General features: G+C 32.9%; 2 protein-coding genes across 2 annotated transcripts; both read left to right on the forward strand.

Moving 5' to 3' along the window:
- Window positions 1-12,227: 12,227 nt before the first annotated feature.
- On the forward strand, window positions 12,228-14,027 carry LOC122586057 (tetrahydrocannabinolic acid synthase-like). Its single transcript, XM_043758168.1, has one exon. The coding sequence runs from the start codon at window positions 12,228-12,230 to the stop codon at window positions 13,833-13,835; it is 1,608 nt and encodes a 535-aa protein (XP_043614103.1). The 3' UTR covers window positions 13,836-14,027.
- A 1,769-nt stretch (window positions 14,028-15,796) lies between these two features.
- LOC122587712 (tetrahydrocannabinolic acid synthase-like) lies at window positions 15,797-17,422 on the forward strand. The gene has a single exon (XM_043759879.1). The coding sequence runs from the start codon at window positions 15,797-15,799 to the stop codon at window positions 17,420-17,422; it is 1,626 nt and encodes a 541-aa protein (XP_043615814.1).
- Window positions 17,423-17,494: the final 72 nt, after the last annotated feature.

Raw genomic sequence — 17,494 nt, forward strand, 5'->3', positions numbered from 1 at the left:
CCTTCGTTTCTTCGAATTAGACCACGAAATTCGCACCAAAATACTCAAAAATCAGTCGCGAACAAACTCTCAACAAAATTTAAACCGATTGAGACTCATCAAAAAATTCACCAACTCGCCGGAAAAATTAAAATCACCATAAATTTGTTGTTTATTCGAGTTTCGACTTGAAACCAACACCAAACTGCTCAAAATTGTTGTCCGAAACTCAAAGAAACAACAAAGTTATGGTGATTTTAAATTTTACGGCGAGTTGATGAATTATCCGGCGAGTCTCAATTGGTTTAACTTTTTCCGAGGGTTTGTTCGCGGCTGATTTTTGACTATTTTGGAGCCAATTTCGTGGTCTAAGTCGAATAAACGAAGATTTAATCGGATTTTTAAGTTTTCCGGCAAGTATTTGCAGTTTCCGGCGAGTTTGAAAATAAATAATCTATTTTTTTTAATTGTGTGCATAAACTAATCTCAAAAAGTTATTGTGTGCATAAACTAATCCCAAAAATTTATTGTGGCATGTCACGTAAGCAGTCAACGGGTCAACGTGAAAGTGGTGACCGGCTAACTTTTGACCCGGTCACTTTTGCATGCTATAGGACTATTGAACAAGTTTCCTGAATACAATAAAGTTGACCTAAAGTTCGTGCACACAATAACTTTTGAGCATTAGTTGACTGCATTTCTGGGTATTTATGCCTTTAGGATTTTTTAAATCAAGGTTTCAAAATAAAGATTTGATTCATCTTTTATTAATTAAGTATATATGTATGTGTATTTGAGTTTCTATTTTGTTGATTCAATCTTTTATTATGGGTTCTAATAATTGGTTTTATTATAAAGGTTTTGAATCTTTGATTTACACTGTATATCAAAGTGGTTTTTAATATTATTTTCTATTTTAATTTAGGAAGGCTTGAATATTCATTGACTTGAGTTTGCAGGAATATATTTTTGTATGTTTGATGATATAATGCATCTATGAATCCTCACAATATAAAGTGTTTGATGATATAATGCATCTATGAGATTTGATATGGGTTTTAGATAATCATTCTTTTTATATATAGATCTTTTTATAGATCTGAGTCATATATATATTTTTAATATATATTTTGGTTACGATTTTTTAAAAAAAATCGGTTATATGATGTTTATCAACAAAATGGAAAATAAAAATATAATATATAAACACGTAATATTGGATACATATGTGCAGAATTCTTGGGGCATGAGTACAGGACCAGGCCGGCTGGAGAAAGAAGCTTTAGCATATATTAAGTAAGATCATTGCCTATATAAAAACTATGTTTTTCGGTTCTTAATTTTCCAGAAGTAAATATGCAACTCTGTTTTTCGGTTCTTAATTAGTATTTTAAAAATAATGAATATCATATGTATTTCTTGATTAGTATTTTAACAACTTATATGAATATCACATTCTTGATTAGTATTTTTACAATATTAGGAGGATTGTAGTTCTAGCAGCATACTTGTAGCTCATGTATTTGTAAGTATGTATATGATCTCATTGTGGATATTCAGCTGAGCCTTAAGAACAAAGCATGGGCTGATGGACAACAACTCTTTCATGACTGCAAGTATTTGTAAGTATGTATATGATCTCATTCTTTCAAATATCTGTGTATTGTGTTTAGTACTCATATTTACACATTTAGCAAATAAGAATGTGGTTAACTCCAAATTCAAAAACCAAGTCTACAATGTGGTGGGTTAAAGCAGTTATTTAAAATGATTGACACAGATAACATTGGAACAATAATATTTGAAGAACTGAAACAAGGGTTGCAAAGAGTCGGCTCCTATCTACAAGAATATGAGATTAAGGAACTTATGGATGCGATAAGTTACTTAATTTCTGTTTTCAAAAAGCAATGAATGTCTAACATGTATGTTTTGTTGATTTAATTGTGACTCTATTTGTGCTCCAATGGGTAAGAAATGGGGCCTTAACGGGTGTGTGTACTGGGGCTTTAACTAGTGTGTAAACTGTGGCCTTAACTGGTGGCTCAACTTGGGTTTGAATATATAAAAAGTTGAAGGTTTGTCTGGTATATTTAGGATGGACATTGATTAAGTACTCAGTTGGAAAGATGAGATACCATCAATACAAGAGGACGAGCAAAAGGTGGAGCTTGCAGATGTTTCAAGTATAGAAGAGCAGGTACAGAGTGAATGACTTGAGGTATTTGAGATAATAAGATGTTATTGAAAGAATCTGATGCACTTCAAAAAATGAGGTACTTTCGGGATTTTAATATTCTTTCTTTTAATAGTAGTTATCAATATCAACTTTCTGTGTACGGACTTGAAGTTGGGAATCTGGAACACGAGTTTCAGTTCCTTGACATGGATTTTATTCTTTAGGTTTTAACTTTCTGTGTACTGACTTGAAGGTAGGTTCTCATACGTAGGTTTGACCTATTTACCTGTGAGTGGATCGGTTTGGATTGTCATTTAACCAAGCAGGTAGCATTATTGTGTTTTAATACTTAAAAGTTCAAACCTCTTAATCTTATTTAAAAAATCAAATTATTATTTATCGAGTTATTTCTTTTAATGATGTTGAATATGCTTTTGTCTAAGTATAAACAAATTAAAAAGACAAAAAAAAGTGTTCACGTTTATCCCAAACTGGCTGTTATGACCCGCACGCACTGTGTCATGTTTTGAGCAGCTACCCAACCCTCCCATTTGGTGCCTTTGTGGTTGATCTTTGCATTTAAGCTGAAAAGTCACCATTATAAATCTATTGGTTTCAGGCCGAAGAACTTCAGAATCAAATGACCAAGACTATGACATTGGGTGAGTGATGTAATATTATTTTTACTGAGCACAGATGTTGTTGGTATGTTTCTAAGTCTTTAACCTGCAATGTTATTTGTATAGTTCAACCATACGGGACAAATTTATTCCATGGGCTATTTCGTGGTTCACGGGCGAGGTTGTCCAGGAGGACGAGTTTGAAGGCATAGAAGACGATGACGATGAAAAACTTGATGACGATGAAGACGAAGATGTCAAAGTCTGAGAGTCTACGTTTGTATCCTCAGCCTCCTTTGCTCATTAGGCGTTCTCTAAAACCAGATCAGTAATCCGGTATTATATAGTTTTCATTTGAATCTATAATTACTACTGAATTTCCTATTCTACATAGTTGCTAATGCCATGAACTTCATTCAATTTAATAGGAGGTTACCAAGGGTGATAAACAGGGATATCAAATCCCTGCTGGAACAAATATCTTCATTTCCGTAAGTACTCAACTGTGTTTTGAATCTTTCAGAAACAACATGTGTTTGGGTGCTAATTGCATTAGTGATTCACAAGGTCATAATTTTTCAAATAGATATATAATCTCCATAGATCTCCTTACTTCTGGGAGAAGCCCAACAAATTTGAACCAGGGAAGTTTCTGGTTCAAAGGGATAACAACAGCATTGAAGTGATCATAACATGTATTCGATAGTCTTTATGCAAGTATGATTACGCAACTAAAAAGGGATGTCGAACAAGAAAGGTGCATGTCGATTCCAACTCTGAGAATGATATTGAAATTTTATATTTTAGGAATGAAGCTAAAATGTTTACATGTATGCCATGTTTTTTTCCCTTTTGCATCCAAGTGATCATAACATGTATGCCACTATGAAAGTAATTGCTTGGTTGAATATGTAGTTTTTTTTTTTTTTAATTTTTTTTAAAAAAAAGAGGTTGCTTCCTCATTTTTATTAATCATCAAAAATATTACATCTTTTGAATTCCAATAGAGATGGACATGCCCATCCTGTTCAAATTTATACATCATCTTATATCAATAGATTTTCTATATGACATTCTGTTCAAATTTGTATTTGGTTGAATATGTAGTTATTTGATTTTGAAAGTTTGGTGCAAAATCACGTTCGTTTGAAGGTCATATGGGTAGGAAACAATTTGGTATTCTATTTTGGGTCATTTGGCCTGCTTAACCTTTTTTTTTTTTTTTACCAAAATAGGAAATTTGTAAGTCGGAAGTGATTAACTTGTTATTTGAAAGTAATCTGCAGATTTTGGGTGTGTTTTTAAGTGATAAAGCTTATGGAAATGGATTGAGTCATTGACGTTGCAAATACGGGTTGGCAAGCAACTTGGGTAAAAAGTAGAAATCGCCAGCACTTGCTAAGGACTATATTTTTCTGTTTGTTTTACTTTGGAAAACTGAAAGTAGCTAATGAAAGTAGGGTTGACGGTTTTTTTAAATGGTGTATGATTTGCTGAAAACTGCTAGTTGGAGTTGTGGGTTAAGTTTCTAGCAGCCTATATGACTTTTGGCGGCTGTTGCGAAGCTGTAAGTTAATGTTAAAACATGATAATGAGTAGCCGTAGTCAGGGTCAGTTGGCGTTTTCAAGTATGTATGACTATAGGGATCTATAGGTGGGCAGTTAGATGTTTGTTGGCACAACTGCTGGTTTGTTAAGTCTGCAATATTAGCTCCTTTAAGTCAATACTCACTTTGCGAATTTGAAGGCAATAGTTTGAACAGAATTTTATGTTTTGATGGTGGTTTGAAATTGATTGGGCCTTTATTCTTTAAGTTTAAATATATTGGTTTTAGTGGAAAGAACTTTGTATGGCATATGGTTTCCCTTGGAGAACTTTGTATGGCAGTTTTTGTACGTGTCTTTTTTGTAGTTTTACTTTTAGTGTAACGCCCCTAACTTACAAAACGTACAAAATGATATCAAAAAGAACTTAAAGGACAAAAGGGACATTAATCTTATTGAAAGTCAACCAAAGTCAAAGTAACAAAATATTCAAAAGTACTTATTATTCAACATAAAGAACTATAGCTTGAAGAACTCTAAGGCCAAAGGTGCTAGGTCCAAATCATTCTACACTCTTCGCTCGTTCCCAGTGCCCCCTTGATCACCTGCCGTATAAGAAAGAAAAAGAATACGGCTGAGCAAAAGCCCAGTGAACGGATATGACAAAAGCAGTAATATAGTATGAAAAGCGAAACATGTTTTATAAACAAACTTATTTTCGGAACAAACTTATTTTTGAAACAAACTTATTTCAAATCAAAGTTCAAATATGTATAATTCCATAATACATTATACATCAAATATATATATATATATCAGATATAAACCAGGTTTCACAAAATAATGCATATAAGAGTCAAACAAATAAGGGTCGAATGAAATCATAGGGTACCTACTCCCTAATCATCCATTTTTGGTGCGAAACGCCTCGTATGACACTACGATAAGCGCCCACCGTCAAACAAATATACTTAGGACCGATCCATACGCCTCCTATCAAATATAATATAATGAGCTCGAACCACACCGGGTTATCAAAAGGAGACGCCATAGAACAAATCAAATACACCGCTACGGCCGGTGCCACGTCATCGGTGTCACAATAACGCGCCCATGGGACCTCCATAGATAGGTTACTCTTACATGCACATCTTAAGAACCCGTTTTGACCAACTTATATATATAGATATATCAAATGAGTTTTTATGAGACAAAAATGGAATTTTTGGACAATTATTTTAAGACATTTAAATATAAACTTAAAATTTCATCTCCATCACCAAATTGTCACAAATATGCGACAATATTAATTTTCGTTAATCTAGGGACCTATATGAGTGTACGAAGTGGGGAACACTTGTACGAATCACCGCATCAAATGTAACACCCAAAACGCAACTCTTTCGGGACTATTAGAAATTTGGGATTCAAGAGATGGTTTTGACACACTTAATATATATATCAAAATATTAAAATTTTCGAATCAACAAATATGTTCAAAGACTAACAAACAAATAATTTTTTTTCAAATAATATATCGAATCCATACAAATTTCACAAAATTTAAATGGAGTTTTGAGAAGAAAGATTTTACCGGAAGGATTCTAATACCACCTAGAATATCCGTACCTTATCGCCGATCTCAACGAATTCAAAATGCAAGATCCACCAACGAAACGCGATCACTAAAACGAATCTAATCATATACAAGAGTATAAGCACAAAATATATTCAAATAAGGAGTATGTAATATCCTTTTTATTTTATGGATTATATATTTCGAATTGATGACCTTCTGTAATGTTTCTATATATTCGTTTAACTAGAAAATTGCGATCGACTATAAGTCACGTTTGTCATACTGTATATGCTAAATGTTATCCCATATCCAAGGCATATACAAATTTACCCATATGCCATTCTGTTGACTAAAATATAAATATAGATATAAAATAAACTATTGTTTTTATTTTGGTCATACATAACTAATTTAATAAAAAACGAACCCATGAGGTGTATTATAAAATTTAAAAGTATACTGATTATTTAATTTTAATAGAATCTAAGTTGTGTAAATGGAGGATAAGCTATATCATGATGTCCTTAAAGTTTACAAAACTATTTCGATATTTATATGTACTGGGAATATGTAGATTTAAAATCAAATTAACAAAACTCATATTACAATAATCTGTCAAAATAAAATAAAATAAAATAAAATAAAAATAAATATAAAAATCATACGTAGGACTTGATGTACTTTAAAAAATATATACATTTAAATAGATACAAGAAAAGTCATATTGTATCTAAATTTAAGAAATTAATTATTCTAAAAATATATATATATGAACATGCATGATACGTAAATGTATACATATATTTTTTCCAAAGTTTAAAAAATATGTAATCTTGACTAGTTATCATAATAATCTAGCAACACCCATAAACTAATTTGTTTATAATAATAAAAATGGTTTTCATGAGTATGAATATTTTAACAGATTTATTAAACAAAATATGAAGGGCTTAGAAAATTACCAACAAAATAATAAAGTTTAGCAATATATATACAGTTTTAGCCTTTTCTTCTATCCTTATGGGCTGCTAACTTCAACCCTTATATTATCTCATTTTCATTTTCTTCACCTACTCCAGCCATGTTATATGTCTGAATCTATAGTTAGCATCAAAAACAAAGTTTGGAAGTTGTAGTGTCAATTTACATGGATGGTTGTATGACTTGATTATCCTTTTTATTTATGCATTTCCTTCAAACAACCGTAAATATATAATATAAAAGGTCATGATCTTGATTACACAAAACTTTTAAGTTCCTATTGATTGATTAAATTAGATATTAATGTATTGCTCTTTAGTTTTCGTAACCGATTATCACCACCATACTTATACTAGCGTTTTATTAATTTTGTTTTATTACCATGATTATCCATTTATCTTTATCATGATTATCCATTAATCATATTATCATGGGTGGATTAATTGATTTAAAAGTATTTCCAATTGTTACACTTACTATGACACTTATTATTATTCAAATTCTAATCCTCGTATCATCACCATTAGTCCATTACTAGCTATTGTTATTTTTTTAAAATTTTTTACATAATGTTTTATCAAATTATCAAACTATCAAATTATAATATTTTAAATTTTTATAGGATATTACATTTAGTTTTTGTATATTGATCTATAATTATAGTTTACTCATAAAACATTATACTTTTTTGGTTAGACTATAATTAAATATTAATTTAATAAAAACAATTTAAAAATCTATACAACTTATATGGAGGAGTGGTAGTGTACTTCATCAAATTTATTTGTTTTGTTTTAAAAAATTGTATAAGAGGTATTTAATAGATACCAAATTTAAAATATAGTTATATTGATGATGAATATACATTTTTCTCCTATTTACTAATAACGTTATTAGTATGTCTTAGTAATTGGTTTTTATCTAATATATTAAACTGCTAAACTAATTATTTTATTTTCTCAAATATAATTTTGTATCAATTTACTAAAATCGATTTTTAAAAAAATATTCGCGTTTTTCGCAGGATAAAAATATAGTAACTCCTATAAACGTGGGACATGCAAAACAAAATAACTTAATACATAATATGTAATTATGTATGAACGTGGGTTCCTTAGGCACAGAAGAGCATATAACATAAACAAATTAATTAAATTTATCTCTGTTGTTGAGAATATGTTTTTTTGACATATATGAAAGTATTATGCCATTGTATATAATTGATTAATGGGTAATTTACACAAATCATATATGATGTTTGTTTGAAACTACACTAGTCATACCTACAATTTAAAAATTACACGAGACATACCCATCGTTGTCAAAAACTTACACTGACCATACCTATCACTAACGGTCGTCTATTTGGCCGTTAAGTCAAGTCACGTGTAGTACATGTGAGGTACAAAAACCGTAATTTCGTGTAAACTTCAGGTATCATCCGTGAAAATTTTATCATAATAAATGTTTTAAAGATATATATATATAGGGTATATATATTTCATTTGTTAAAATGGATAGATATTTTATATTAGAATTCACACTTCTCTATATATATATAATTCTCTATCTCAATTTGATGATGTGGCATATCTCAGAGCTCGCCACATCATATTTTTCCTACGTGGCGATCTCACTTCGTTAGTCTCTTAAACGTTGACACGTAAGCTAACACCTATACATACTTGACAAATCATCATCATAGCTTTTATTAATTATGAATAAATAGCATATTAAGAAGTCATAAGCATGATTAAAACCCACAACCTCAAGTTTTTTATGTGAAACATAAACCACTTGATCTAATGAGATTTTTGTTTATATTTTGAAAAACATGATAAATATTCGGACTAAAATCCCACAAAAAATTATTTAAAATATTATTTATATAATTAGATGACACTTAATATATATATAAAAGAGATATATGGTAATAGTTTCTTACCTAAAATATATATTAATGACATATTCCAAATTTATAAAAAAGTTTCCATATTTTAAAGATCTTTTTAATTCTTATTAAAAAATAATAATGATTCTTATTTTTTTTTTAATATAATATCTTTTGAGATGTAAATTTTTTAAATTTTTATTTAATTTTTATTTTCCAACATAAATATATTGCAAAAATATAAACTTTAGATTACTTGGAACATAAAAAAATGTTGTCTTAATTTAAGTTGAATTTATGTTTTTATATACTCTATGTTTAATTCTTTGAAGGTGGACTTAATACGTAAGGAGGCAAGATGGTGATCGACCGGTGACCAGTTGGAACACCACCCGCCCTGTAGGTACCAAAGGGGTGGGTAGCAAAGTGGTGATGGTGGTGTAAATCTGGTTTCTTTCTCACCCTCTCACCTTTTTAGTTTTATCTTTTTCTTTGTTTTTTATCACTCTCAACCTCACTCAGTATGTATATTGTGTATGTTAATATGAAAAGAGAGTAAATACATACAAAAATATAGAAAATTAAGGTGAAACTTATTTCTCATTTAATGACTAAACAAGCCTTAAATAGGCAAAACTACATCTCATGTGATCCTAAAAATAAAGAAATAAACTACCAACTTTACCTAAGGAATTAGTCATGGGTATGACCCATAATATCCATATTCTCAATTGCATATAATTCGGTCAACCCCATAACTTTATACCATTTATTTGAAGCAACACTAAAACCAACTCAAATACTAACTTAAATAAAACCAACTCAAACTAGATAATATGACTGAGTCAAGATTAATTCCTACATAGACGGTGAGAGAATGGTGAAATATTCATTGCTTGTGGAAGGGGTGATGGAGGATGAAAAAAGGTGAAGATTTATCTTGAGGTTTATAATTTTTCCTTCTAATAATGTTTATTACTTTGTCATTTGATATTTTACTTCTTACATAAAAAAATATCTTTGTTTTTCGATGACAGTTTTTTTTTTATATTGAACTATTTGATAGAAATTTATGTTATCCCGTGCAACGCACGGGGCTAAACCTAGTATATATATGTGTATATATTATTTTGTTTTAAAAACCTATTTAAAAATAAAAAATAAAAAGTTATTGAAAAAATGTGATCAAACCATACATGTTAAGGCTTAGAAATTTTATAATCAGACTAATGACTAACCCTAGAACTTTAAACCCAAAATGCTACAAATTGCTAATCTGAGGTGAAATTGTATTCGAAAACTGTGACGAGTTTTCAACTTTGTTTTACCTCTCTTACATGATGGAGATGTCATCAAACCATACGGAAAAATTATATTGCTTTTTTAGTTATTTTTTGTATTTTTTTAAATAGGTTTCTATTAAAAAGAACAAATTATAATAAATAAAATAAAATAAAATAATATAAAAAGTGATAACTTTAGAGGTTTTCATGGTTCTAATTTTTGTTTAATTCACTGTACACATATAACAAAATAATAATGATATATATAACAATAAATACATTTTTGTATCAACTATTTTTCTTGACATATTTTTTATTGAAAAAAAGAAAACTATTATTCCATAATAAATTCCATATCTATCCAACTTAATAAGTGAAGTATAAATAAAACTCTAAATTCTTATTAATTATATTTAGGGAGAATTGTAAGGATAATACCTGAAGTATGCGGAATTTACGGTTTTGACACCTCACATGCATGACACGTGACTTGACTTAACGGCCAAATAGACAACCGTCAGCGATAGGTATGGTCAGTGTAAATTTTTGACAACGATAGGTATGTCTCACGTAATTTTTAAATTGTAGGTATAATTAGTGTAGTTTCGAACAAACATCAGGTATGATTTGTGTAATTCACCCTTAGATTAATTAATACTCCTATCAAGCAAACTTATAACGAGAAGAAAACATTCATTCTTGTTTTGCAAATGTTCGTGCTTCGGGCCAAACCACACCAAGGTGACCCCTTATGTAACCCGGACCAAGACCAAACCACTGTAACATGGGCCAGTCCTCAAGTCATGTTTCTTCTACTTAGGTTGCATGGATAATGCAGACACATTGGTCTGACTAGTAATGTAGAAAAATAATTAAATAATTGGCAAATAGTAGAATCAATTAATCAATCCCCTTTCCCTGCTTCACATTACGTGGAGTTCATACATAATTGCATAAAAAGAACTAGTCAAAGTAAAGTAGTGGTTGTGGCGCGTTGATCGAGCCACTTCTTCCCGTACACCCGGCCTGCCATTTGTTGGTTACTAGCGGCATCCTGAAAACGTCCAAAAAAGTCGAAAAATATATATGGCGAGACAAAGACGTTTATATATAGAATTTAGTCTAAGGTTCTTCTGGCCATACAATAAGAGACACACATATTTTCACATTCTAGTTTTTAATATCAATCAATACAAAAAGATGCAACAACCTAACCACCACAATCTTAATCCCAACAGCCCACTACAATCTAAAGGTTTTTTTTATTACAAACTAATCGTTACAAACATAGGTGACATGTTAGGATGACAAACAGATTATAAACTAATTGTTATAAACATAGGTGACATGTGAGGTGGTCCAATGAAACAAGAAGATAGAAAAAAGGAAGAGAACACATAGAGATGGCTTAACTAATGAAAGTTGAGTTTGTAAAAAATTGTTTGTAAAAGGTTAATTTGTAACTTTAGAATTACTCTTTTAAGTAATTACTGTGATTCAATGCTTATATTGTTTGACTGATTAACTCATTGATTGCTTTTTAATACATTTTACACCCAAATTAATTTTTGGAAATAGCAAGTACTTGGGTTTTTGTAAATGGTTCAAACATTACTAAAGAAAAAGTTCTTTAGCGACCACTAATAATCTTATTTAGTTAGCCTTAAAAAAATGGCCACTGGATTTGGTCATTAAACAACATTAGTGGCACCATTTTTTTTGTCTCTAAACATAATTAGTGGCGGACCTTTAGTGACAAAAAGTGACCACTTAAAATTTGGTAACTAACCACAATAGTGACCAAATTTTGATTGTTAGTGCGAAAATTTGGTCACTAAGATGACCAAAATATGCTTTTTTCGATTTCCGAAGTGATTAATTATAAGACGTGCAATTAGAGAACTTTGATGAAATTGTAACGTTTACGCTAGCTAGCAGGAAAGTTAGTTTCCCAGTGATTATCAAGGTTTGACATTATGATAAACAATTTGTAAATAAGGTTATATATATGTCTTTTAAATAATACAGTACTACGTAATACTAAGATTCATTATATATTCTATCTAGAAAAAGTCAAGTAACACTACTACACGCTATATTTCTTATATATTTTGTTCCCTAGTTTCCCTATAAATAAAACAAAATAGCAAGAGATGTAATTCACCAAAACATGAGGAACTCTCAACCAAACTCTTTCTTGTTCGTCTTCGTTACAACCCTTTCTCTTTCTAATTTATTGGAAGCACAATCCTCCATTGGAGATTTCATTAGTTGTGTTGAATCAACCTCGGATAATTTTACTGCGATATCTGAGCTTATTTATACCCCGGTCAACTCTTCTTTCTTACCTCTTTGGGAAGCTAGACTTAGAAACCTTAGATTCAACAAATCCTCCACTCCTAAACCTTCAATCATTGTTACTCCGGACAACGAAATCCAGGTCCGCACGACTCTTTTATGTAGCAAGAGATACAAATACGAATTGAGAGTCAGGTGCGGTGGCCATGACTTTGAGGGCCTTTCGTCCATTGCTGATGTTCCATTTGTCATGCTTGATCTCAACAGAATGAGATCCGTAGACGTTGATGTTGGAAACAGAACCGCATGGTTTGAAGGTGGCGCGTTGCTTGGTGAAGTCTACTACGCTATTAGTAACAAGACAAATAGTTTGTATTTTCCAGCCGCTCTTTGTCCTACGGTAGGTGTTGGTGGCTACTTAAGTGGAGGTGGTTATGGATACCTTATTAGAAAATATGGTACTGGTGCGGATAATGTTATTGATGTTCGATTTATGAACGTTGATGGTGTTATTCTAAATAGGAAGTCGATGGGAGAAAATTTGTTTTGGGCGATTCGTGGTGGCGGTGCTTCCAGCTTCGGAATCGTTTTGGCATGGAAACTAAGTTTGGTTTCCGTGCCAGAATTAGTAACTGTTTTCTTCGTGACTAAAACTATAGAAGAAGGTGCAACAGAAATTTTACATAAATATCAATATGTTGTTCCAAGTGGTGATAGGGATTTAAGCATTAGAGTTGCAATAATTAACACCTTTATTGGCAACACCACCACACAAACCATAAATGTTACGTTTCAAGGGCTCTATCTAGGCAGAATTGATACGTTGCTTCCCTTGATGAACCGAACGCTCCCAGAGCTTAACCTCACACGACAGGATTGCGAAGAAATGACAATCGCCCAATCATCACTTGCATTAAATGGCTTACCCAGCGACACCCCACTTGAATTTCTTCGGTCCCGGGAGACCACCCTTTCAATGAGAACTAAAAGCAAGCTAGACTATGTACGAATACCTATTCCCAAACACGGACTGAGAAAAATCTGGAAAAAGTTGTTTGAAAATGAGGTCGGAACGGGGATGCTGTTCTTGCACCCTTTTGGTGGTAGGAATGATGAGATTTCGGAGACTTCAACTCCATATCCTCACAGAGCTGGGGTGTTGTATCAGTTTCACCAAATAATCACTTTTTCCGATCAAGCATCGGACACGACGCCAGCATCACTCCGACGTATTAACTGGTTAAGATCCTTCAACGATTTTATAGCACCTTATGTATCCAGGAACCCAAGAGAGGCGTATTTGAACTACATTGATCTTGATTTGGGTTTTGAAGCCGGCTCTTATGAACAAGCAAGTGTTTGGGGGGAGAGATACTGGAAGAGACACAACTTCAAGAAGTTGATTAGTATCAAAGCAATAGCTGATCCAGAGAATTTCTTTAAACATCCACAAAGCATACCGGTTTTCCCAACATATTGATCAAACAAGTTGGATTCTTTTTAGAACGTTTAGTTTTCACCCATGGTCATCAACTATATGCCGCTCGATCTTTATAGAATTCACGAAAGTCGGGTTGAAAGTTCTTATTGTGAAAGGTGGAAAAAGTTCAGACACAACTGCCGATATGGTCTATACAAAGAAGTTCTACAATGTTCTTGCAATATAGTTGCATGATACCCATATGTTTACCAATAGTTTTTATTGCCGATCAAGATGATGGATTTCCAGTTTATAAGAGTAGACGAATTAACCATAGAAATGAAGTTAAAATGGGTTCTTTATATATGGCTACAAAATACATATTTCCTATTTTATCACATATTGATTTCTGTTTCACAAATTTCCATCACCTAGTTATTTAGTGTATATATAACTGTTTGTATCTAATTAATACATTGATTTACCAAAGACTTGTTAATTATAACATTATTTCCTCAAACCGTATCAATTACATGTAAATGTCGATTGGGGTGACCAGCAGGTTAGAACAGTAAAGTGCCTTTTCAAATACGTGAACAACGGTCGATCTGGACAGGACAACTTCTACGATTTTCCGTTTAACTGCCATGTTTCTTATTAACAAAATAAAGATAATAAAGGTGCTATATACGCCTATATATGAAACATGTTGGAGGTTGTTTGGTTTAGAGATACGTAATGAGACACACTGCAATTGAACAAGTGTCATCTCATCTTGCTGGTTAACAACCGAAGACCTGATTTTAGTTGACAAGTTTAAGTGGTTTGAATGCAAATTATCTCTGTTAAAGTATTATGCTATTCAGCCAACATACGGATTGATACTCCTATCAAGCAAACTTATTAGGAATTGCAAATGTTCTTGCATCGGGCCAAACCGCACAAAACTGACCCCTTATCAGACCAAGACCGACCCAGTGTAACATGGGCCAGTCCTCAGGTCATGTTTCTTGTACTTTGCAGGTCCATCACCCGTCTGGGTCAGGTTTAGGCCCATGATCACCCTAGCCATATGGTATATAATGCAGACACATTAGTCTGACTTGTAATGTAAAATCATTCAAATAATTAGCAAATAGCAGAATCAATCAATCCCCTTTCTCTTCACGTTAAGTGGAGTTCATAATTGCATAAAAAGAGCTAGTCAAAGTAAAGTAGTGGCTCTGGCGCGTTGAGCCACTTCTTCAACGATTCCGTACCCCCAGCCTGCCATTCATTTTTTATTAGCAGCATCCTGAAAACGTCCGGGTCAAATTATGGCGAGACAGAAACCCTTTATAGGTTTTAGTCTAAGGTTCTTCTGTCAAACAATGACAGACACACACACATTGATCAATACAGAAAGATGCACCACAATCGATCTTAACCCCAACAACCCCCGTTAAACTCTGCTCCTATATTTTCGCTCGATTCTATCACTACTATACCGAACAGATCGACTTAAAAGGTTTTTATGTTTTAAGTTTTTCTTATTCAATGCTTATTTTGTTTGACTAATTTATATATTCTTTGATTTCTTTTTTAAACATTTTACAACCAAAGTACCTTTTAGGCGTGGAACTTATTATAAGTTCAAAATATGCTATTTTCGCTCGACTTGGGAAGTTATTATAAGGCGTGGAACTTTGTTGAAACTGTAACGTTCACGCTAGCTAGCCGTGATGTTATGCAATTATTTCCCAGTGATTATCAAGGTTTGACATTAATTATAATAAACAATTTGTAGATAAGGTTATATGACCCTTTAAATAATACTGTATCAAGATTAATTCATTGTTCTATCTAGAAAAAGTCAACTAACAATACTACACGTTATATTTCTTAAATAACATTCGCTACACATTATATTTGTTAAATAAAATCGACAATGTATATATAAATATATCTATATATATTTCTATTCGTTCCCTGGTTTCCACTATAAGTAAAACCGAATAGCATAATATGTAAGTCACCAAAACATGAAGAACTCTCATCAACCAACCTCTTGCTTGTTCCCCTTGTTTCTTCTAACACTTTTTCTTTCTGTTTCAAGGGGAGCACTTGAGATCACGCCTGACGGCGGAGATTTCATTAGTTGTGTTGAGTCAACCTCTGATAACTTTACGGCTTTTTCTCAACTCATTTATACCCCAGTTAACTCTTCTTTCTTACCCATTTGGGAAGCTAGATTCAGAGACCTTAGATTAATCAATAAATCCTCCACTCCTAAACCGTCAATCATTGTGACTCCGGACAACGAAATCCAGGTCCGAACGACTCTTTTATGTAGCAAGAGATACGGATACGAGCTGAGAATCAGGTCCGGAGGCCATGACTTTGAGGGCCTTTCGTCCATTGCTGATGTTCCATTTGTCATGCTTGATCTCAACAAAATGAGATCTGTAGACGTTAATGTTGGAAAGAAAACCGCATGGGTTGAAGGTGGCGCGGTGCTTGGTGAAGTCTACTACGCTATTAGTAACAAGACCAATAACTTGTATTTGGCCGCCGGTATCTGCTCTACGATTGGTGTTGGAGGGTACTTAAGTGGAGGTGGTTACGGATACCTTATAAGAAAATATGGTACTGGGGCTGATAATGTACTTGATATTCGATTTATGAACGTTGATGGTGTTATTCTAAATAAGAAGTCCATGGGCGAAGATCTGTTTTGGGCGATTCGTGGTGGTGGTGCTTCCAGCTTTGGAATAGTTCTGGCATGGAAACTAAGGTTAGTTCCCGTGCCAGAATTAGTAACTGTTTTCTCAGTGAATAAAACTTTAGAAGAAGGAGCAACGGAGATTGTACATAAGTTTCAATATGCTATACCAAACGGTGATAGAAATCTAAGCATAAGAGTTGGAATGATTAACACCTTTATTGGCAACACTACCATGCAAACAATAACTGTTATGTTTCAAGGGCTCTATCTTGGCAGAATTGACACGTTGCTTCCCTTGATGCACCAAACGCTCCCAGAGCTTAACCTCACACGAGAGCATTGCGAAGAAATGACAATGGCCCAATCATCAATTGTATTTAACGGCTTACCAAGCGACACCCCACTAGAGTTTCTTCGATCCCGTGTGACCACACTCACGAGGAGTACTAAAAGCAAGCTAGACTATGTACGAACACCTATTCCCATACACGGGCTCAATAAAATCTGGACAAAGTTTTTTGAAAATGAAGTTGGAACGGGGATTCTGTTCATGCACCCTTTTGGTGGAAGGAATGACAAGATTTCAGAGACTGCAATTCCATATCCTCATAGAGCCGGGGTGTTATACCAGTTTCACCAATTAATCAGTTTTTCAGATCAAGCATCAGATACGACGCCAGCATCACTTCGGCGTATAAACTGGTTAAGATCCTTCAATGATTTTATAGCACCTTATGTGTCAAGGAACCCAAGGGAGGCGTATCTCAACTACAATGATCTTGATTTTGGTTTTGAAGCTGGCTCTTATGAACAGGCAAGCGCTTGGGGGGAGAGATACTGGAAGAGACACAACTTTAAGAAATTGATTGATATCAAAGCCAAAACTGATCCAGAGAATTTCTTTAAACATCCACAAAGCATACCGGTTTTCCCAAAATATTGATCAGACAAGTGACACTCATCTCATTAAGTTGGCAAAAGTTGGATTCTTTTTAGAACGTTTAGTTTTCACCCA

Source organism: Erigeron canadensis, chromosome 1 (assembly GCF_010389155.1).
Source record: "Erigeron canadensis isolate Cc75 chromosome 1, C_canadensis_v1, whole genome shotgun sequence".
NCBI classification, from domain to species: Eukaryota; Viridiplantae; Streptophyta; class Magnoliopsida; order Asterales; family Asteraceae; genus Erigeron; species Erigeron canadensis.